At 40.0% G+C, this 24,615-nt stretch overlaps 1 protein-coding gene across 11 annotated transcripts in view; it reads right to left on the bottom strand.

Annotated features, from left to right (window-relative positions):
- Positions 1-24,615, bottom strand: part of ABI2 (abl interactor 2) — a 113,522-nt gene that overhangs the window by 12,379 nt on the left and 76,528 nt on the right. For 4 of the 11 annotated variants that reach the window (XM_062190125.1, XM_062190111.1, XM_062190137.1 and 1 more), the window contains 5 exons: positions 23,473-23,570; positions 20,255-20,401; positions 19,410-19,534; positions 12,053-12,211; positions 3,269-3,355 (listed from right to left, as the gene is read on the bottom strand). In XM_062190125.1, coding sequence (XP_062046109.1) covers positions 3,269-3,355; positions 12,053-12,211; positions 19,410-19,534; positions 20,255-20,401; positions 23,473-23,570 — 616 coding nt within the window. The remainder of the gene's footprint in view (positions 1-3,268; positions 3,356-12,052; positions 12,212-19,409; positions 19,535-20,254; positions 20,402-23,472; positions 23,571-24,615) is intronic. The other 7 variants (XM_062190131.1, XM_062190113.1, XM_062190157.1 and 4 more) reach the window with 3 other exon arrangements.

Here is a 24,615-nt window from a genome sequence, read left to right as displayed (position 1 = left end):
TCATGCACTACAAAACTATATTAAAACTACCTTTTGGGGTCTGTTCATGAAATATTCTGATGTTTCCAGAAATTCTGCAATTCACTAATTACTTACAAAAACGACACCTCGTTTTCCAAGTAAACAATCAACTTTCAAACTTAATTCTTTTTCAGAGAAAGTAACCTTTCAGTTCCCATACAAACATTCTTAATTGCTAGTTACTCTTCAATGTCAATGTCAGTATCTGGCCTTTGCTACAGAAGCTGCTCAGAACCCTTCTGTTGAGAATGAGTGACATCATATCGTGAAACATGCAGTAACAACTGATTGGTGAAATTCTCCAAGATGCAAGCCCATCACAGTAGTAAAAAAAAAAAAAAAAAAAAAAAAAAAAAACTGGCCGGCGCCGTGGCTCAACAGGCTAATCCTCTGCCTTGCGGCGCCGGCACACCGGGTTCTAGTCCCGGTCAGGGCACCGATCCTGTCCCGGTTGCCCCTCTTCCAGGCCAGCTCTCTGCTGTGGCCAGGGAGTGCAGTGGAGGATGGCCCAAGTGTTTGGGCTCTGCACCCCATGGGAGACCAGGATAAGCACCTGGCTCCTGCCATTGGAACAGCGCGGTGCGCCGGCCGCAGCGCGCTACCGCGGCGGCCATTGGAGGGTGAACCAACGGCAAAAAGGAAGACCTTTCTCTCTGTCTCTCTCTCACTGTCCACTCTGCCTGTCAAAAATTAAAAAAAAAAAAAAAAAAAGTAAAAAAAAAAAAGGCCGGCGCCGTGGCTTAACAGGCTAATCCTCCGCCTTGCGGCGCCGGCACACCAGGTTCTAGTCCCGGTTGGGGCGCCGGATTCTATCCCAGTTGCCCCTCTTCCAGGCCAGCTCTCTGCTGTGGCCAGGGAGTGCAGTGGAGGATGGCCCAAGTCCTTGGGCCCTGCACCCGCATGGGAGACCAGGAGAAGCACCTGGCTCCTGGCTTTGGATCAGCACGATGCGCCGGCCACAGCGCCATTGGAGGGTGAACCAATGGCAAAAAGGAAGACCTTTCTCTCTGTCTCTCTCACTATCCACTCTGCATGTCAAAAAAAAAAAAAAAAGTTTGAAATTGGTGCTGCTTCTCTTGGGGATATGGGTAATCGAAAGTAATACTGTGGGTTAGCTTTCTGTCTCCTTGCTCCAAAGGCAGGCACAGGATGATGTCCCATCAGAAACAATTTGTCTATATTTCCCTCCCTTTCTCTTTCTTAACTGTTGTCGAAATACTATCTGTTCAAGAACTTGACTTGGCCGGTGCCACAGCTCAATAGGTGATGCTGGCATCAAAGTGATGGTTTAACAAAGCAAAGGGAGGCCAGCACCGCTGTGGCTCAGCAGGCTATTCCTCCGCCTTGCGGCGCCGGCACACCGGGTTCTAGTCCCGGTTGGGGCGCCGGATTCTATCCCGGTTGCCCCTCTTCCAGTCCAGCTCTCTGCTATGGCCCGGGAAGGCAGTGGAGGATGGCCCAAGTCCTTGGGCCCTGCACCCCATGGGAGACCAGGAGAAGCACCTGGCTCCAAGCTTCGGATCAGCACGATGCGCCGGCCGCTGCGGCCATTGGAGGGTGAACCAACGGCAAAAAGGAAGACCTTTCTCTCTCTCTCTCTCTCTCACTATCCACTCTGCCTTTAAAAAAAAAAAAAAAAAGTCCCAGGGTATTATCTAAGTGACTATCCTGATTAATCAATGTGCTTCAATTCGATTTGTGATGAGAGAAAATTTCTTTTATGTAATGACACTTGACTTTCCACCTTATGGGTGTGTAGAATGGAACTAGCACAGGACAGTCCTTTAGTTCTGGTGCTCTGATTAAATCCTTTTCTACTTGTTCTAATTCACCTTGTTTAGATGCAGTACAAAGTTTACAGACAGCAGTGAGCCACCTCACTTAACTCACAAGCCTGGCAAAGGGTCACCCTGTGGCTGTGCCCACTGCACGCTACGCCCACTGACCCCTGCTTAGGCCCTTTTCTCCTTGAGCTGCTGCGGGTCACACACAAGCTAAAAAACACTGTGGTCCTAACAGCGTAATCCAAGAACATGTGAAATATCCACCTGATTAGATAATAAAATAGCTCTTAAATTCAACAAAACATCTGAAAAAAATCGGAGTGTGGTAAGCGTCAAGGTGTTCTTGGCTAATTTTACAATAAATAGAAACAGGTAAAATAAATATATTTTCAGAAATCAGTAAATAAAGATGCCAAGGTACCTGAAAGAGACAGTGAGTCCTCAGGCCAATCACACTGGCTTATAACCAGTTAATAAAAAGCCAGACTGTGTCAGCAAAAAGTATGTATAAAGCACAAATACTGAGAACGCAAAAGTGTCTTCTACTTTTCTAAGTGCTGGGGAAACAGGAAAAAAAAAAAAAGACAAAAATGCCCGCCCTCATAGAGCTTATGTTCTTGTACTGGCAATGCCCATCTCCAGAGAAGCAGGAGTCCTGAGTGACAGTCTACAAGAAGTTCCAGTCCATCAGTGAGGCCACTCTTCACCCGGGGCTACTTTGGCCAGATGAAATTAAAACTTTAAGGTAATTCCCTAGGTAAAGATCCCATGCCTATCATGCAACCTTATGACTGCATGTGCTCCCTCGTGTAAACTGTTCGCAAGAAGACATCTCAACTCCCAGACAGTGCTCACTAATGAACGCTGATACGAGCCTCTGGGTCTCTGGGCATTCCCAGCTTCCTTTATGCTTCCCTAACCAGAAGACTCAGGGAGTCAATAAAACTAGTTGCCTCATTCTACCTGGTTCAACACCAGCCTACAGACCACGATAAATTCATTGCCAATTTCTGAGGTCTCTTGGGAGACAAGGTAGCAGGTGGTCCTCTGGGCCTTCCCAGAGCATGGTCCTTTTACACATGGAAACCCAGGCCTGTCAGAAGATCCGCAGGCATTCTCAGGCCATCAGAACACCCCTAACACTCCAGGAACAAGAGAACTGGCTTCTCTGTGTTTGAGCAACCAAAAGAAAAAGGCACCTGGGGATTAAAGAGTATCACCTCAGTTACACAGGATCTTTTTTTCTCACATGTACTTTATTTTAACTTATTATCTTTATTACTTGATTTGAAAATAAGGAATCTCATCTTAATTATTTTGTCATTCCCATTAGCCATTCATACAGTGACTTGTCATCAAATTCAAATATCTGAAGTATCAGTGAATGAATGACTATTCAATCTTATATAAATGACATTTAAACCTACAGTCTGATCTACAGCATAAAGAAGACATAAACTTACTATTTTCTTGGACTCTGGCCACAAATCCCATTAAAGGTAACTGAGGAGTTACCTGTAGGATGGAGGGAGGAGGAGGAGCAAGAGATACTGCAAAAACAAAAAAGGTGTGAAGGATAAGGGGTAAGGGCGAGTTACATTAAAAGGAAAGGATAATACAATAAAACAAACACATAAAGAAGGAAACCACTCTTCTTTACAAACATTTACTAAGCTATTGCAATGAACCTCTTTTGAGGGATAATTCATCAACACACATGAAACAAAGTATTAGGGGAGTTTTTAATACATTTTTAAAAATTACCTCAGGAAGCATTTACCATACAGATGTAGACTAACATCTATAACAATGTGCCTTCTCAAAGAAAGGATGCAGGTCATCATGAATAATTTGGTTTTCTGAATTTTTTTCCTTCAAGGTTACAAATTTAACAGTGTATCAATACAGGAGAAAAAAATTGTATCATGAACTTGGACTTTTTAGTATTTCAATAAAGGCAAATTGATTCTTCATTTATTAATTAAACAAACAGTTGCTGACTTCCTACGAAGTGGCAAGTACTCTTCTAGGACATCATTATCAAAACCTTACACTGGGGCTGGTGTGGTGCAGGCGGTGGCATAATCATAACCATATGGATACTGGCCAAGAGTCCCAGCTGCTCCACTTCCATTCCAGCTCCCTGCTAATGGCCTGGGAAAGCAGCTGAAGATGGTCCAAGTCCTTGGGCCCTTGCAACCACGTGGGAGACGTGTTTGAAATTCCAGCTCCTGGCTTTGGCCTGGCCCAGCCTCAGCTGTTGCAGCTGTTTGGAGAGCATACCAGCAGAGGGAAGAGTGAATCCTCTCCCTCCTCTCTCTAACTCTGCCTTTCAAATAAACAGATAAATCCTAACAACAATAAAAACCTTTCGCTGAGAGTCTGGTGATTTGCCATTATAATTTTTTATCACCCCATTTGGTACGATGCCTAGCACCAGTAAGCCTTCAACAAATGCATAAATAAGCCAGGTGTGTGCCAAACAATTCTACAAGATTAACTCTACAGTCAGAGTTTCCTTCAGCTTGGGTGTAAAATATTGTATGCATCTTCTTTAGTAAGAATGCCTTTAACAGCTCAAAATTAGTTAAGACTAATAGAATGAGAAAGACAAAAGTGTCTCTGCTCTCAAATTCAAAACAGAGGAGAAAATAATCAACTTAATCCAACAATATTTGCAGCAGTTCCCCGGAAGTGACTGGAAGGCTACAGAGCAATGACCCTTGAGCAGATACTTGGAGAAAAGGAGTTCACCAAGCATCTGGTTTCAGAAAGACCACCCAGTGAGGGCAAAGGCTTGAAACATGACCAGTTCACATGACTGGAAATGTTTCCACGTGTGGATAACACAGATAGCCCAAAATGAAAGTCAGACTCTGGAACAAAGAATGCATAGACAGGAAGAAAAGGGTCCTGTACGCCAGGTCAGAGAGAGCTCACTGGAAAGATCCTGGACTTTAAACTATGCAGCCTCAAATCCCTGCCCCAGCTTTTCCTTGCTGTTTGAAAAGCAATTAAATTCTTCATGTCTAACTCATCCATGCAACATGAGAGCTAATGACTCCCTACTTCACATACTGTTTGCAGAGATAAGAAGATAATGGGTACACATAATCGAGGTAGTTTCCAGAAATGGAACGGAGAGAATTTAGTGTGGAGGAAGAATGCTTGGTAACTAATAATTTAGCTACCATTTAAAGGAGAGCAACAAGCTAACAGTGATTCTTAGACTGGAAGCCTTCATAAGGATGAAAGCGGAGGTGTCATTAACTACATTAACCTTAACAGGCAGTAATGGGAAAGCACAGGTGGGGAGCAGGGAGGACAGGGAGAGAGAACAATACATAAGTGAGATGTGTGGAGAGACTTAAACATAAAATGTGGGCGACAGCTAGGTAATTTGGGCTGCAAGTACGTGAAAAATCAAGAGATACAGAGTTAGTAGTCATCAGTAGAGAGGTAACAGTTGATGCTGTAGACAGATACAATACATTCAATGCTAGAGAAGAGCTAAGCATATAACTGAAGAATTTCTGTAAAGGATAGCAGTATTACTTTAGAAATCAATCCCTTCTCAGGTGATTACTGACGTCATAAATAAGAGTGTCAATTGTTAAATCAACAACGGGAGTCACTGTGCACTTACTCCCTATGTAGGATCTCTGTCCTCAATGTGTTGCACTATGTGAATTACCGGTAAAACTACTACTCAAACAGTACTCCATATTTTGTGTGTCTGTGTGGGTGCAGTCTGTTGAAATCTTTACTTAGTATATACTAAGTTGATCTTCTGTATATAAAGATAACTGAAAATGAATCTTAAAAGAATAGAATGGGAGAGGGAGTAGGAGATGGGATGGTTTGCGGGTGGGAGGGTGGTTATGGGGAGAAAAGCTGCTATAATCCAAAAGTTGTGCTTTCAAAATTTATATTTATTAAATAAAAGTTTTCTAAAAAAAAATTATCATCTTTGCACTTTAAAAAAAAGAAATAAATCAATCACTGTCTTGGAATTGCAGCATAGTGGGTAAAGCCACTGCCTGAAATGCTGGAACCCCAAACAGGCACTGGTTGGTGTCCGCGCTGCTCCACTTCCAATTCGGCTTCCTGCTGATGGTCTGGGAAAGCAGCGGAAGATGGTCCAAGTGCTTGTGCTTGGGCTCCTGCCACTAACATGGGAGACTTGAATGACTCTCCTGGTTCCTGGCTTCAGCCTAGCCATTGAGGTCATCTGGGGAGTGAGCCAGAAGGTGGAAGATTCTCTCTCTCTTTCTCTTTTTCCCTCTCTCTGACTTGCAAATAAATAAATAAATCTAAAAAAAGCAAAGATACCTTTGGTTAAGTTTTTCCCTAATCATAAATTCTTGGTGGTAAATCCTTAACTCGGGGGTTTGTGGCCAGCTCAGAGGCTTAGAACAATTGTTGCCATGTTCACAATACTAAGTTTACAATACTTAGGCTAAGCAGATTTTCCTGACACAGCAGTAGACAACAACTAGCACTAGAAAAGCAGAAAGGAGAGCCATGGTCACACTAAGTAAGCCAGGGTGCTCCTCTCCTGTTAGCACACACCCCAACCTTCCTTGGAAGAGAGAAGCAGGAAACTGACCACTTCTGTTACTGTTTCTTACCAAATAAAAATAATACATATGGTCTTTTGGGACCCAGCTTAAAAAAAAAAAATGAATAGGTGCTCATCTTACAAATCTTTCCGTGCATAGGTTAACTTTACTATTCTTAACAGGCTTTGGATTTTTTCTTTCTTTATCTGAAACCATAGTTGTTTTCAGAAGTCCGGAAACAGAAGCCAAAGAAAAACAAAACCCAGATCTTCCTTTTGTTAAAGCTATTCTAAGGCATGTTCAAAAAATTCAATTTCATTTTGGGTCTACAAAGGTCATTACAAATTCTACTTGTCCACTGCAAACTTTTACCACGGTGATCCAAATTAATTCTCCTATCATAGCATTCTCTTTTCAGACCCATTAAGATTTCACCTGACCAGAACTCCTGTGAATCAGAAATAATATAGCAAGGTTCTTCAGACCAGATTTACCTTCCTTTGAGCTGAGCTTCCTTTGAGTTTTCTGATGCAAAGAAATGTTTGTGATATTCAGTCTAAGTCCAGGGCATCTTGTGAATGGGCAAGAACAGAAAGTAACTATAAACTTGTTGCCATTTATCCAAGTAAGATGATTCCTCACATGACAAGACCCTTTCCCTCATAACCACCTACAGGTTTCCAAACGTGCACTCAGTTACCTTATTCTCACAATATACAGGACTAAAAGGTGAGCTCACCAAGTGAAGTTCACTGTGAGAAGAACTGCTATATGTACAGAGCAGCATTTAGGTATGAACACAAAAACCTATCCAAGCAAACCACACAAAGAAGGTGAGTCTGCTGATGAAACCCACTCCCCAGGCTTAGCCTTCCTGGTCATTTATGAAGTCGTTCTTCATAAATGGAATAATCTTTGAGGCTTGGTGTATTACAAAGTCCAAAGAACTTTATAAAATTAGCTTCTGCAACTTACTTTTACAGCTTTATACTCTGAAAAACTAAGACACTCTAACACTATCTTTTATTATTAAAAACATCACTTTAAGAGGTCACATATATTTATAATACCCCATTTGAGTTTAGCTGCTTATATTTTACATTCTAACAAAGGAAATAAATTCAGCAATTTAAAGTGAAATATTTTCTAAACATGAATACTAACTTAAAACAATGGGTATTTAAAAGTGAACTTAAGTAATCCATAAGAGCTTTTCTGATCATGATAAAACTGTGGTTACCAAGTAACTATCAGAAATGTACTCTTAGAATGCAAAAAAGAATTATCATTTTTGTTATATCCTTTCAAACTAAAAAAATGTTATGCCAAGAAAAAGCAAATTAACATGCATAGTTATTATAAGTTCTCTTTCATAGTCACTGTGAAGGTCTATTTGGTTTACTTGGTCATGAGACTACACTTACCCATTTAAGATCTTTTCTGGCTCTGCTGGTCTTCCTAAATATTCCCTAATAAGCCCTAACAGTTGCCTAACATAGGATTTAAAAAGCGCTTCTTGCTACTATTCCCTATTGACACTGCTAAAACCTACCACATCTGAATTCTGGAGATTCATAGTGACATTGTAATATATCAAGTCACTTACAGAACATGTGATATAGCTGTTCTTTTGCAATATCACCATCCCAATGGCATTTTTTTCATTGTTCTTCTTAATGAATTTGAATAGCAATCTGAGGTTAAACTTGACATTTTTCCTACATAAAACTGCATACCTGGGGCTGGCACTGTGTGTTGCAGGTAAAGCTGCTTCCTTTTGTGCCAGCATCCCATATGCGCGCTGGTTCACGCCGGTACAAGTCCCAGCTGCTCCAATTCTGATCCAGCTCTTTGCTGTGGCCTGGGAAAGCAGTAGAAGATGGCCCAAGTCCTTGGGACCCTGCACCCATGTAAGAGAACCAGAAGAAGCTCCTGGCTCCTGGCTTCGGATCAGCCCAGCTCCAACCATTGCAGTCATTTGGAGAATGAATCAGCAGATGGAAGACCTCTCTCTCCTCTCTCTCTGTCTCTGCCTCTCTGTAACTCTGTCACTCAAATAATAAATAAATCTTTAAAAACTGCATACCCATTTAGAAATTCTTCTTCTTCTTCTTTTTTATTTGAAAGTCAGAGTTACACAGAGAAAGAAGGAGAGGCAGAGAGAGAGAGAGAGAGTCTTCCATCCGATGATTCACTCCCCAGATGGCCTCAATGGCCAGAGCTGCGCCGATCCAAAGCCAGGGGCCAGGAGCCTCTTCCTTGTCTCCCACACAGGTGCAGTCCTTGGGCCATCTTCTACTGCTTTCTCAGGTCATAGCAGAGAGCTGGATTGGAAGTGGAGCAGCCAGCACTAGAACCGGAGTCCATATGGGATGCCGATGCTTCAGGTCAGGGCATTAACCCGTTACACCACAGTGCTGGACCCCAGAAATTCTTCTATCTCATATAACTATATACACAGTCACATTTTTGGAAGCAACATTGACTTTATAAATTATATTTCTTTTTTTATTTGAAGATTTATTTTATTTTTTGAAAGGCAGAGTTAGAGGGAGAGAGGGAGAGACAGAGAGAGATCTTCCACCCGCTAGTTCACTCCCTAAATGGTCACTATGAAAGGGGCTGGGCCAGGATGAAGCCAGGAGCCAGGAGCTTCTTCCATGTCTCCCATGTGGGTGCAAGGGTCCAAGCACTTGGCCCATCTTCTGTTCCTTTCCCAGGTGCATTAGCAGGGAGCTGGATTGGAAGTAGGGCCACCAGGACTCAAATAGGTGCCCACGTGGGATGTCGGCCTTGCAAGCAGCTTAACCTGCTATGCCACAATGCCAACTCCAATTATATTTCTTTTTAAAAAAGCCTTTGCTGTAAGAAAATATGATCAGTAAAATGTAGGCTACCTTCTACTAAAAGTCTTACAACTTAAATTCTACGTCATTGATTCCTTACCAACCTAGGTTCATGAGTGCATATGTAAATATATATATATATATATAGATACATCTATGTCTACATTTATTCTTCTATACCACTAAGGCACTTCATATTTACCTTCAAAATAAACTTATCTCAGGACTAGCCCTATGTATTTCTATAACTCTCCTCACTACTGGCAAGATGAAAGATAAATTGGTATTCCTAGTTCTTTGCATGGATCAAACAATGAGAACCAAAAGCGTCTCAGTTAGCAAAGCGTACTTTTCAACAACTTGCTAAAAACCATCTCATTAGAAAACCTAGGACTTAGTACTACACACAGTGTCCGTTTATCACTTCTGTATTATAATGCCTTCTTTCAAATTCATGCCAAATTGGACAGTAACAAATGCAGTACCAGTGCTGCTAGACCTGGAATTCACTAGACTCCCACTACCTCACCAGCTCATTTCAGTAGCACATCCATGGCAAGGCTCCAACTGTACACACAGGCTCATAAAACACCACCTGAGACCATTTTGTTAAATCAGGGAATTAGCCACTTCAAGAAGTATAAAATATCTTCTCATTTTAACTGTGACAAAACAGGGGCCATCATAAGACCAGTGGGAGTAACTTAAGAGATTTATATTTAAAGCAAATAAAATGGAGATAAATTAAAAAGCCTTAGAACATTGACTCACAAAGTAGTAAGTCTCAGAAAAAGAGCTTTCCAAAGAACATGGTTTAGTTAAAAAAAATTTAGTGTAGAAAAAGCACCCTGATTATCCAACTAATAAAGCTACTGAAACAGTTACCAAATCCCTGGAGAATAAAGGCAGACCTTGATAGAGAAGAGTACAGAAAAACTAATCACAAGTTAGCTGCCTTACATTATACACCAAAGGCCCAATAATTTCAGCTCACCTTACTTCCATGAGTGTGAAACATACTTTCATTACAATCATTCCATAAAAGAATCTGTTTCTACTCTTAATGTGTACTTTCAAGTATGTGAAAATCAGGTTTACAACAAAAATATTGAAATACTTATTTAAAATGCATTAAATATGTACTTAAAGAGCTTTCCAGTAAATTCTACCTACGAAGTTCTCACAGAACTATTTTAGTATGCATACACAGGGCATGAAGTATCTCCACATATACTCATTTATCATATCCTATCTACTTGGTCTCAAGCTGTAACAATACAGTGTCTCAGCTCCCTCATGAAACCGATTCCCTCTGGACTGACACCATTCATTCAAAAACTCTATGTAAGGATAAAAGAAGGTACATAAGAGCCATAAGCAATAATTATTCAGAATTCTATGAAGATCAAGGACAAAATCTTACCTTCAGCACAACCCTAAAACAGGCCACATCAGAAAATTGAGGAATAAAAATTGAGGAATAAAAATCTATGTAAGTGTGAAACAGCACCTGAACAAATGTGGATTTATAAAACATGGCTTGAAAGCAGAATGTGTGAAAGACACAGGTAGTTTTGTCAAACTTCAGGCTCCAAATGAATAAAAGAATAGTATGGCCAAAAGCAGAGTGACCAAGGACAGCAGTAAGAGAAGTGAGTGCAATTAGGGCAATGTAGAAGACTGGCAAAGTCTAGGCTCTCCTGCATTGTACATTATAATGAGGGCAAAGCTCCTGCCCGATACACCCCCATCCCTCAAAAAAGAAAAGATACAGGAGAGTAAGAGAAAGATTAACTTAAAATCCAGAGGAAGGTAGGACAACAAAGAACATGGACCTGAAAGTCAGAAGACCTCGGTTCAGTCCCTAACCTAACCATCGTTTCATCCTTAGTTTTCTCACCTGAAAACTATACATTAAAAATAATCACCAATCCTATTCTGTACATGATTACAAGAATCCTGAGGTAATAAATATAAAACATTCTTTAAATTATATGTATTTAGGTAGGAGGAGGACCAAATTTCTTTTTAAAGATTCCAAAGGAAATAATTTAGGTTTCCTCCATAGTAGTAGCCACAATAAGCAAATTTCAGCTCCATAATTCAGGGCTTATCAAAGAGGTAAGAAGTTGTCCTAGTATCAGAAGTATTCACATACAGACTTACTGGACTCTTGGCAAAAATCTAGGAAGACACAGTAAGGTGATACACCATATCTGCAGTGGTAATAAAGTCCAATATGTGCTCCTGCCCCTTTCTAGGGAATGAGCAAAATAATGACTGTGCACAGCATGACGGATGTGCCAGGTGAATTCTTCTGTACGCATGATGCAGTTGTTTTATAACTAACTGTTCCATCTAAGTCAATTTCTCCAAGTCCCGGTTTCCCCATCACGGGTCTGGTAAGAGAATTTAAGTAAGTATAATTGCCTAGCACAATGCAGCTTCAAAAATGTCATTTTCTTTTTCCTTTGCCACTTTTAGATTCTGTTCATGTATACCCAACTTTTCATTTTTTGTTATTCAGAGCATGGTATACAAATAAACAAACAGGAAATACTGTTCACCACAATACTATTTCAAAAAGCAAATGACTAACACATTCAAAAGGAGTCTGTTCAGAAATGTAAATTCTAGGTTACATGGAAATTATGCATTGATTTAAAAACAAAAAGGATTAGAAGGCATTGCTAAGCAACCCAGGATTCATTCATTGATCACTCATTCAACAAATACTACTAACCACCTATTATGTACTAGCTATTTGTAATTAAAGGTTTCTTTTAATTGAAGGTTTTTCATTAGATAACACTTTACAGAATGCAGAAGAAAATCTAACCTGGATTCTGGTTATAAAATGGTCCTCCATTGATCTGATTCTGAAGGCTTGTTTGTGAAGTTATAGAAGGAGGGCGTCTGTAGGGCAAGGAGCCCCCTATGGTTGGGGGAGTATGGCGAGAGGCAGGCCTATTCATGCTGTAGAACTGAACAGGATGACCTGAAAATGGACAGAACATGAATCTTTCAGTTAAAGAAAATCATCTTAGATAATGAACTGTTTCATGTACACAGCCTGGATCCTACTGAGATTATTAAAAATAACAACATTTAGCCAATTGAACTACTATCTAAAAATGCAATGCAAGCCAACAGTTACTGCTCAGCATCACGATATCAAAGTGCAAAAGGAGAAAAGTAAATAAAATTATTAAGTCTGGAAAACCTACAATTAAATAACCAGTTAACATTAGGTTCTTAGTAAATTAATTAGATGAGGTTTTAAAATCATCACAATTAAAAAGTTATGGCCCCTGCTATAGTTTGTATGTGTCCCCACAAAAGCTCCTGTGTTGAAAATAATCCCCACTGCCACAGTTTTAGAAGGTGAGACATTTGGGAAAAAGAGAGGGAGGACACGTACAATTTGGGACATGCTCAATCGGACTTGCCCCAAATGGTGGAGTTAGAAATGTGCCAGGGGATTCCAACACAATCCCATCAAGGTGGCATGTACCAATGCCATCTCACTAGTCCAAGTGATCAATTTCAGTTCACAATTGATGACTCTGATAGGTCTAAGAGTAGAAGGGATCACACAAACAAGACTAGTGTCTGCTAATACTAACTGATAGAATCAAAAAAGGAGAGAACGATCCAACATGGGAAGCGGGATACACAGCAGACTCATAGAATGGCAGATGTCCTAAACAACACTCTGGCCTCAGAATCAGCCCTTAAGGCATTCGGATCTGGCTGAAGAGCCCATGAGAGTATTGTAGGCATGGAAAGCCAAGACACCATGGAAAAGAAAAAAAAGAAGAAGACCTAAATGAAAGATCTCTGCGAGTGAGATCCCAGTGGAAAGAACAGGGCCATCAAAGAAGGAGGTACCTTTCTCCGAAGGGAGGAGAGAACTTCCACTTTGACTATGACCCTATCGGAATAAGATCAAAGTCAGCGAACTCTAAAGGCATCCATAGCCTTAGCAACTCATGACTAGAGCCTAGGGAGATTACTGACACCATAAACAAGAGTGTCAAATTGTTAAGCCAGCCGAAAATTAATTAATTTTTAAAAAATATCATGTACGACCTCTGTCTTTAATGTGCAGTACACTGGCCGGCGCCATGGCTCAACAGGCTAATCCTCTGCCTTGCGGCGCCAGCACACCGGGTTCTAGTCCCGGTCGGGGCACCGATCCTGTCCCGGTTGCCCCTCTTCCAGGCCAGCTCTCTGCTGTGGCCAGGGAGTGCAGTGGAGGATGGCCCAAGTCCTTGGGCCCTGCACCCCATGGGAGACCAGGAGAAGCATCTGGCTCCTGCCATCGGAACAGCGCGGTGCGCCGGCCGCAGCACGCTACCGCAGCAGCCATTGGAGGGTGAACCAACGGCAAAAGGAAGACCTTTCTCTCTGTCTCTCTCTCACTGTCCACTCTGCCTGTCAAAAAATAAAAAAAATAAATAAATAAATAAATAAAAATTAAAAAATAATGTGCTGTACACTGTTATTTAATGCTATAACTAGTACTCCAACAGTATTTTTTCACTTTGTGTTGCTATATGGGGGCAAACTGTTGAAATCTTTACTTAATATATACTAAACTGATCTTCTGTATATAAAGAGAATTGAAAATGAATCTTGATGTGAATGGAAGGGGAGAGGGAGCGGGAAAGGGGAGGGTTGTGGGTGGGAGGGAAGTTATGGGAGGGGGGAAGCCATTGTAATCCATAAGCTGTATTTTGGAAATTTATATTCATTAAGTAAAAGTTTAATAAAAAAAAAAAAAAAAGGTGAGACATTTAAGAGGTGGTTAGACCATGAAGGTTCTGCCATCCATGAATGGACTAATGCCATTATAGCAGGAGTGGGCAAGTTAGCTCTGAAGTGGGTTCCAGATAAGAGGCTAAATGTGACCCCTTCCCTCGCCCTTCAAAGTGTACACCAGCACTGTGCTGCCAACTGATGCCTTCTCCCACGTTACAACCCAGCAGAAGGCGCTCAGCAGATGGGGTCATGGGCTCCAGAACCACACTCTGAAGAAACTCCTATTGTTTATCTATCACCTAGTCTGTGTTTTTCTGTTACAAGAGCACAAAACAAAGAGTGCCTTCTCTCTGCCCTAAAAAAAAAAAGCTACCAACACTGAAAACTAAACTTAAAAAGAATGACATTTAGGAAGGCAAAGAAAAAAATGTTTGGTTGTCAAAAAAAAATGTTTGGCACAGTCTTTTTCCAAAATAATAAATAATGGTAACAATAAATTTAAGTAGTAATTTAAAGAACATAGTGTTCCAGCAAAAGGTCTAATGATGTAGCTCTAAAATACATGCCTATTCAATCAAAAATATTTCTCTGAAGTAAGATTATTTTGTTTTACAGTCTAAGAAACTGAACTATCAAAAAAAACTGGAGTATAAAAAGTAAATAAAAATATCTCATTTTTAGTATCACCCCAAATCCATACATATTTATTATTAATTTCACTAGATTTTAATCTCTAGACATTTCTTTAATGGCTTATGCCATTTGGAGATACTCTTTCTGAATCCATCCAACTTCCCAATTCAATCCAGAGAGTTCTTAAAATTCTACCTTGACTTCACCCCACTTATACTCACTCAGCTGAGGGCTTTTGTAACAGAGAGTGCTGAAAGCACCCTGAGAGAGCGCTCGGCAGCAAGAGAGATGGAGAGGACAGAGGAGAGAGAGGTGGGGCCAGGAAGAGGAAGAAGAGAAGGGGAGGACTAGGAAGGGAAGAAGAAGGGGAAGAGGAAGACAAGAAGAGAAGAAAGGGCACAGCAGGAAAGGATTGGGAGGCATCTGGCCTAAGGGCTAGGATGCTGTTGGGATGCCTGCATCCTACATCAGAGTGTCCAAGTTTGAGTCTTTGCTCTGCTCCCTATTCCAGCTTCCTGTTGACGTACAACTTGTGAGGCAGCAGGTGATGGCTCAAGTCTTTAGGTCCCTGCCACCCAAGGAATAGACTCAGAGGGAGTTCTTGGCTCCCAGCTTCACCCTGGTCTAGCCCCAACTATCGCAGACATTTGGGGACTGAATCAGAGGATGGATGATCTGTTTCTTTGCCTCTCAAATAAAAAATAACAACAGAAACAACAGTACCAAATAATAAGAATGTGACTGGAAATTTCATGTTTCTGGTAAAAGTGCAAAGTTTTATAGCCACTTAGGAAAACAATTTGGCAGTTTTTAATACAACCTACTGATCCTTCTCTCTAGGTATTTATTTACTAAAATACATGAGAAACCCATGTTCAGGAATAGATATTTTGTCCAGTGTTTAGAATATATCTATCCCATTCATGAGTGCCTGGGTTTGAATCCTGACTCTAATCCCAATTTTAGCATTCTGTTCATGTATACCCTAGGGCTCAAGTGACTGGGCCCATGTCACCCACATGGGAGACCCAGAGTGGGTTCCTAGCTCCCAGCGACAGCCTGGCCCAGCCCCATTTGAATAGAAAACCAGCAGACAGGAGCACTGTCTGTCTATCTCTTTCTCTCTCAAATAAATTAAAAAATTTTAAAAACCCCTAAGTTCACACAAAAACCTGTATGTGAATGTCTATGGCAGTTCTATTCATAATCCCTCAAAACCATAAACAGTCCAAGTGGCCTTCAACTGGGAAAGAAAGGACAAATGTGATCCATCCATACCACAAACCATACTCAGCAATAAGAAGGAACACAGCACTTCCACGTGCAACAACAAGGATAAATCTTAAACGTATCTGGTCCAGATACGAGAGGCTGTACATTGCAGACTTCCATTTATATGCTGTTCTTACAAAGGCATACTTTTAGGGGACAAAAATAAGCAAACAAAGGGTTACTAGGGGCCGGGGCAGCAGGAAAGGAGTGTGAAGGAAACTTGAGAGAGCACAGGACTGCTCTACATCGTGACTGTGTGTGGTTATAGGACTGCACACCTGTGCCAGAACTGACAGACTTACACAGTTACTTCAGAAAGTTCATGGCAAAATACAAGGAAAGGCGAGTTTACTTTGGTGCAAAAACAATTTCAATCTATGTAAAATGTTTTCACAATACACACTTTCCAAATATTATGAAAAGACTTTTTATATCACCTAAGTTTTTTGGTACCAAAACAAACTCATTCTTTGAATTCTGTCTCCCACAAATGTTTTGAAGTTTACTCATATATACGAAAGAGATGAATTTTACCGTACATATATTACACCTTAATTTTTTAAAAAAGGAAAAAAATAACTGGTGACTCAAACTCTGAATAAGAGATTATATGGATATAAGTTGTTAATAAGGCACTTATCTTGCTTTTTTTAAAAAAAATACAACCATTAACTCATAACAACTGTTTATTTAGTGAACATTAAAAGCTAGACATCTGTTACTAAATCATTATTTAATTACTAAAATGTTGACTCGGGGCAATTTTTCCTTTCAGGGACTATAGCCAATTTCTTTTTTTTTGACAGGCAGAGTGGACAGTGAGAGAGAGAGAGAGAGAGAAAGGTCTTCCTTTTTGCCATTGGTTCACCCTCCAATGGCCGCTGCGGCCAGCGCATCTCGCTGATCTGAAGCCAGGAGCCAGGTGCTTCTCCTGGTCTCCCATGGGGTGTAGGGCCCAAGCACTTGGGCCATGCTCCACTACCTTCCCGGGCCATAGCAGAGAGCTGGCCTGGAAGAGGGGCAACCGGGACAGAATCCGGTGCCCCAACCAGGACTAGAACCCGGTGTGCCGGTGCCGCAAGGCAGAGGATTAGCCTGTTAAGCCACGAGGCTGGCCTGACTATAGCCAATTTCAAGATGTACTTTTTATTCTCTTGAAACAGGAGGAACATAACAAGATTCCACTACTTAGTAGCTTGTCTGGCCTAACACTCCTGTATGCAGATCAAAGAACAGCTCAGGTTTACATTTATCCACTCTCAAAAGTTTTTTTTTTTTAAAGTCTATTACAGAAGCCATTCCATAATACACAATCCAAAATCTATTTCAGCTGAAAGTGTCTTGAAACATGTAAACAACTGATTAGAAGAGCAAAGCTAAATATTTATTCTGTGAAATACTTTACTGGCAAAGTTAAATGCTAATGTGATATATATCCAAACACATTTTTAACAGGTAAGAACCTGCTTACTAACCAGCATCACTATTAATTTTTCAAATATATGCTGTAGTAATTTTTTATCTCCTCCCCCATTAAAACAGATTTCACGTTACAATTTAAAAATAAACCTGAATTTCTTTAAAAGTTCATCATCTAATAATTTCCAATGTGGGGCTGGCGCTGTGGCTCACTTGGTTAATCCTCTGCCTGTGGCGCCAGCATCCCGTATGGGCGCTAGGTTCTAGTCCCGGTTGCTCCTCTTCCAGTCCAGCTCTCTGCTGTGGCCGGGGAAGGCAGTGGAGGATGGCCCAAGTGCTTGGGCCCCTGCACTCACATGGGAGACCAGGAGGAGGCACCTGGCTCCTGGCTTCGAATCGGCGTAGCTCTGGCCATAGCGGCCATTTGGGGGGTGAACCAACAGAAGAAAACCTTTCTCTCTATCTCACTCTCACTGTCTATAACTCTGTCAAATAAATTAAAAAAAAAAAAAAAGAATTTCCAATGCTGCTAAAATAAGTAACAGATTCCATAACAGACTAACAGAGGCTTTCAATTGTTGTATCAACTATTTCCTATAAAATATACCTTAGAATTATTGTCATACTTTCCTTTTTATTGATTTAACCTATAACAAACAATTTCTAATGACAACTTCTTGAAAGCATATAGAAGATAGCTCCATACTAAATTTACAAATCTCTAATTTCAAGCAGTAAAAAAACCGTATTTGTGCTACCTTACTGGAAGTGCGTATAAGACACTTTACCCCGATTTTTTCAGGAAATTCTAATCTGTCATATGCCACTTGCTAGTTACTATATTACTCTTCATACTTTTTTTTAGAACACAAAACAGAAACAAAGGCAAACAAACAAGAAACCCCTAACGCTGGCTCCCAGGTACTAGAAGAGCAGATGACTGCGCCTGCCTGCAATGGATAAGCCATACTCACCTGCAGGGGGAGCGGAAGAAACAACAGGGGGAGTTGGAGAAGTGAAGCCATCAGCCAGGGTCTGGGCACCCCCGGCGGCAGCGTCGGGGGCAGTGGAGGAAGGGACAGCAGCAGGAACAAGAGGGGCAGGGGCGGATGCGGAAGTAGCAGGAAGGGGAGGAGTGCCAGCAGAGCCAGCGGGGGCTGAGGGAAAGAGGAAGAGCCAGCGTTAACGAGGCAGTCACAGTAGGCAGGATTAGAAAAGGCAGTGGAATATTTACTGTTAGATTTTCAGTGCTTACCATTAATTGAAAGAATAGAGTTGAAAGAAAAGAATGAAGCATATGTTAAAGAACTACCAGGTATGCAGCAAATAATTCAAGATGCTCAGGGTAATATGCAGATTTTTAAAAATTCATTAAAAACAAACTGCTTTTTCTATGAAAGCCACTAATTTGGAGGAAAAAAAGTGCTTCCTGTATAGTGCCACTTTTAGCCCAACATTTGTAAAAAATACACAAAACTAAACACAATACACCAAAAAACATTATTACTTTTTGAATTACACAAAAAAAATATATACCCTCCGGACAACATCATCAGGTAAAAATAGAACTTAAACACAAATCTTTTTCATGATTTTTAAAAGGTGTAGCTACTTGTCATATTATACATAAATATGGAATATTCTATCCTGTCTTTGTGCCATGCTCTTAAAATTAAAATTTAATTTTGGGTGTTCTCAGACCAAATAGGAACTACTAAATTCCAACAGCCCGCTAAATTTAACTGTCAAAGCTAATTTTATATTTGCCCAGTCCTTTGTTTAATACAATTCTCATAAAGAATCCCTCCTGTGTCCAAAGATACACAATATCGTAACAATAGCTGGAATTAAATGTGTAACTTCTACAAAGTGGTGCTAAAAATCAAAGCACCAACTGAGCTCCAGCCCCAAAGGCAGAGAACCAAATAACAAAGAAGTGCAAAGTGAGCCAAAACTTACAAATCACTTCGTTAAAAATTAAAAATATATAAAGATTACCCAACATTCATGAGTCCTAAGGGGGAGGGGGATTCTCAAACAAAGTCCACTGTAATTGTAATTCAAATTCAGAAAGAAAACCTGAAGATGAAGCACCATTAACGCTTTACCTGGAAAGACACTGGGAGGAGATGGAGTAGGAACAGCAATAGGCACCCCCACACTCCCACTTCCACTGTTTTCCCGACTGCTGCTCCGACTACTGGGATGGCTTCCTCCACTACTCCCACTGCTGCTAAAGAAATGAAAGCCACCAAAACGTGAGTAGTTTTATATAAGACATCATCATTTCCCAAAATTTTCTGAAATGAATATTGTTACAATAATGATAATTCACATTTGAATTTCTTAATAAATCCAGGGGGAAAGCTGGGTTCAGTAAGTTTGTTTCGACCACCTTTTAGTATGATGTAAATAACAAAACTGAGAGAAGAAAAACATTCTCCATAAACATAAGCGAAAACTACTGGGGCTCAACATATGAAAGTAAATATTGCCTTCGTATATTCCAGTTTAATACTTATCTGAAGAAACTTCTTTTATAATAAAAAAAATTTCTTGTATAGATGATTTGATTGACTTTAATTTGCAATGGTACCTTGATATACTATCCCATATTAATATTTCATTATGTATAGTTTTTCATCTGTAAAGTTCCACCAAAAAACAACTAGAAATTTCCCACATTTGGCCCATAATTTTTTTGCAGATCAATTAAACTAATAACCTCATAGAGCAATTCGTACTTGGTTATGTCTCTGCTTGTATTCGGCTTCCTGACTGTTCAAAGTTGCATCAGAACATGAGGAGAGAGAGGTGGAATCAGATGAGGTTTGGGAGAATAGAGTGAGGAAAAGAACTTAGCGTGTAGAAAATGAGAGAGACTGAATCGAGGTTAGCTAACCGGATCATGGTACTATGACCATCACATTTTGCGCTGAGGTAGAGAAAATACCTGTAAGTTCGATTTCTTTGATTCACAGAAGCTGTCCTCACAGGGCTCTGCTGCGAGGGAGCCATATTACGGGTTGGGCTAGGTACGTAATCATTTGGTACCACTGGAGGACGCACTGGCTCCAGTGTGCGATAGGGGGAGTGCCGCCTACAAAAAGAAGAGCGTATGTAGTGTGTGATTAAGCAAGTTTCGGCACAATAAACTCAGAGCTGCCAGTAGTGAAATACAACTGGAAAATGAGAGAGGAAATGTCCTTTAACATAACCCAGCTACCAATTGCAGTCTTTCCTAAAGATTTACTTCTCCATCATTAGGGTTCTGGTGAGCATGTATTGTTAATTTTCCATCTCCAACCTCATTTCCCTGTGCTAATGCAATTTTGTCCATTTACTTTTCTGAGAACACAAGGTTCTCCACCACTTATGCCAATGTGTCCTAGACCCAACTCTTAGAAGAGATTGTTGTAGTATGTCACTGTCTCCCAGCTGTACTGCATGAACTTTCCAACTATCGTTCTCCCCCTCCCTCCCTCACCTAGGGTAACCTAACGGGGGACCACAATCCTAGAGTTTTGAATCCATAACCCCCATACTGCCTATCGACACCACCCACAACAACTCATTTCCCTTTCTAGATACTAAATACATTAAAGTATATGTGTACACAAAAATACACAATTTAATCTCATCTTCCACACTCACAACCTCACTTTTTCCCTCAACTTATACCTTGATATCCCTTTCCTCTTCTCAACCTCAGAGTTCAACATTTACAAGTGGTAGAGGAAAAAAAAAATTTTAACAAGACCACCAGAGTGGCCGGCACTGTGGCATAGTGGGTAAGGCCACTGCCTGCAGCACCAGCATCCCATATGGGCTCCGGTTTGTATCTTGGCTGCCCTTCTTCCATTTCAGCTCCCGGCTTATGGCCTGGGAAAGTAGTAGAAGATGACCCAAGTGCTTGGGTCCCTGGCACCCACATGGCAGACCCAGAAAAATCTCCTGGCTCCTGGCTTTAGATCAGCCCAGCTCCCCAGTTGCGGCCATTTGGGGAGTGAACCAGCAGATGGAAGACCTTTCTCTGTGTCACTCCCCCTTTCTGTAACTCTACCTCTCAAATAAATACATAAAATCTTTTAAAAAGCTGACATCTTACAGATGAGACTCGTATTTAAAAAAAAAAAAAAAACTGGCATCTCAAGGTTTAAAAATTAAAGTTTTGTTTTCCTGAAATAATGCTACTCAAATGACTTACGTATTTTTCTCAATAATTCATTTATCAAAAGGCTCCAAGAGTGCTTTTAAACACTGTTCTCCTGGGCCCTTAAATTATGGCTAATTGATTTTGAATGAGATAATTTTGCAACAACCCTGCTGACTCTGAGACGTACAGATTCTCCTTGCATAAATACATACATATAAATAATTAAAAATAAATATGGTGCACTTGATGGAATATTGGGCCAAAAGAAGAAAAAAGAAATGTCAGGAGTTTGGTTTAAAATACTAAAAAGAATGTCAAACATCTCTGAAATTTTAATGCAAATATAAATGACTAAGCAGAAAACTGATCAACTTCCAGAGACATGATTTTTAGGTAATTTTTCCCAGACAATAAAAATGCTATTTCCTTCAAGAAGAAAACCTTTACTGACTGAGAACTATAGAGTGGAAGCAATGATACAATTAAGGTACAAAAACCAACAAGAACACCACCACTACCACCAAGGCAGAAGAACAAATATGGTGATTAGGCAGACTATGCCCAAAAAGGAGGCTCTGACCATCTAATGGCCACGTGGTGCTCAGCAACCCTACAGTCTACAAAGATGCTACACGACCAATGCCAATACACAAAGAAAACAAATACTGATGCATGAGTAAATCTTCAAAATATTCGAGTAAAAAACTTTCTTCTTGGACATGCAGCAGGTTATCTTGCTGACTTAATATCTACTAAAACCCTCTAGGCCATATATGTGATAGAAATGCAAATGTTCTACATGAATAAACAGTTCCTCTTGATCACTGTACCCTCATCCCTGTACCACTGTGCATTAACCAACTCACTTGCATGCTACCCTCAAGTCTGGTCCATTAGATTAATTTCTTTCTATTAATTAATTCTTTCTATTATTAATTTCTTCTATTCAAAGAAGAAAAAATTTTTGTCTACCTCAAATAAAGCCATCCTATTCCTGATTGGAAATCATTTTTATTCTTTTATTCTTTTGTCTCCCATTGTCTTAACTATACTTCCTCCCCCAACATTATCCTCCCTTATATCCCAATCATCTTTATCCTGTCCTGACCCACAGTGCCACAGTGCTTGACTGGATTTTCGGTTTTATTGTTTATCTTGGTTTTGTACTTTATGTTTTTTGTTTTTTGTTTGTTTGTTTTTGGTGAGGGGGCCAAAAAAAGATTGTCAATTAAAATTTGTTTGCCGTATATCCTATAGCCAATGGTAATCAAAACATATTGTCTTTGTTTTATACATTTTTTAAAAAAATCCAAATTGTGGTACAGTGACCCTAAAAAGTTTATAAAGGACAAATATTACCCCCTTTTACAGATGAAAAAACTGAACTGTTTAGAGGCTGAGCAGGCAGGAGCACACAACAAGCTGCAGAACCGGCCCACAGGTGCACTCCTCTGGCTTCTGGGCTACATTATGCCCAAGCAAATACAAATCTCGATCAAGATAAACCATGTTTACAGTGTGAGGCCACGGAAGAATGTCAGGCTTTTCCATTAATTGACCATTTCTGCTTGCAAAAGTCAAATCCAGAGCCTAAATCTGTAGGAGCAAACTAAAGCTCAATATTCTCATAACAGGTTAGACAGAACTTTATCATCTATACAACCTTCTTGAGAAAGACAGTCTAAGTTCAAATGCAATAAGAAAGACCGCAAAAATTTTCTGGAAAAAAACGGAAATTAAAAATTAGACTGCAATTTATAATAAACCATTACCTTGGACTAGGATTTTACCCCCAATTTGAACTGTATTAGAAAAATAATTTCTAAACAAAATATTTCTGATGTATAAATGTGTGTTGTCCAGGAAAAGGGAAAGTTATACCCATAATATAATCAATTCCAGGAAGGAAACATTCTCTCTTCAAATACTCAAAAATAATTTAAATACAGGCTCTGCTTAGCTTTTAACACAACTTTAGGTGAAATCAGTCTGCAGTTACTGAGTTATATACTCACCCAAGAGTCCCCTTCCCTGACATGGGGGGACTGGGAGGTTTCTGAGTTGGAGGTGTCGTACGCGGCAGCCCACCCATCTTCATATTCTGGGTACTCACCTAAAAAATGGTTAAGATTACCTTGTATGCTTCAAATGAAATGGCACTTTTGGGAAATAATGTTACACTATTTAACAAAAGAGGGGAAGGTTTAAATATAGGAAAAAAATTAGAGGCCATGCATTTCATATGCAATTTCTACTCTACTATTATTCTACAGTTGTACTCAAAGGACTCTTCCTAAGATGAGATTTTCAAATGGAAGACTATTTGCCATTAGGCCATCACACCAACAGATCACTGGTTAGACTGTTTCATATTACATTCAGTAGGTATTAAATAGGACAACTATAAAAATTTCAGTTTTAATTACCAGTATCTCATTCAGAAAAAAAAAATCCCTTTAACCAATTCCTCATTTTTTTGATAGCTTCCTTTAGATAGCAAGTATATCAGAAATAAAATGCTTCCCAAGTAAAAATACACACCTATGCATATGACCCATTGTAACTAAACAATATGAAGGTAAACTGCAAAATAGAGAAAATTTTAGGTTTTAAAGTTATGGATCAGCCTTTTAATTTAGATTGCTTTAATGTTGTCTTTTAAGGGAATCACCTACCTGTAAACTGTGAGAAATTCAAGTATGTTCCTAAGCATATGAACCAGAAAGTCAGGGCTTATATAGCCCACTAAACTGTGAGCAGTAGAGGAGTCACTGGCAACGTCCCAGTCCAATGGGAATACAACCCACTCATGTCCAAACTGAAGCTTAGTTCAGGTATGAGAAAAATGTGGCACAGTCCTAAGTCAGAGCTATTCACTATTCTTTCCCCCAACTGAAAATGCAAGCATAGCAAAGATGTAAATCTGGAAATAATGGACATCACCAAAAGAGTATGCCAGCAGTTATATGGAAAGCCCTAGAAATCTGATTATGTTAAGGAGCAAAAAAATCTCATTTACAAATGTAGTTTGAATGCAATTTCAAGTTGTGTGAGTTAGTTCACCATATAGGTTCATAATGTGATCCTATTTTAAGCTCCTAATATTTTGGATTGCCATCTTCAAAACACACTTCAAAAAAGGATTTCAACTGTTCTAA

This window comes from Lepus europaeus, chromosome 1 (genome assembly GCF_033115175.1).
Source record: "Lepus europaeus isolate LE1 chromosome 1, mLepTim1.pri, whole genome shotgun sequence".
Taxonomy (NCBI): Eukaryota; Metazoa; Chordata; class Mammalia; order Lagomorpha; family Leporidae; genus Lepus; species Lepus europaeus.
The sequence above is the reverse complement of the archived record's forward strand: the minus strand, read 5'-3'. Positions and strand labels throughout refer to the sequence as shown.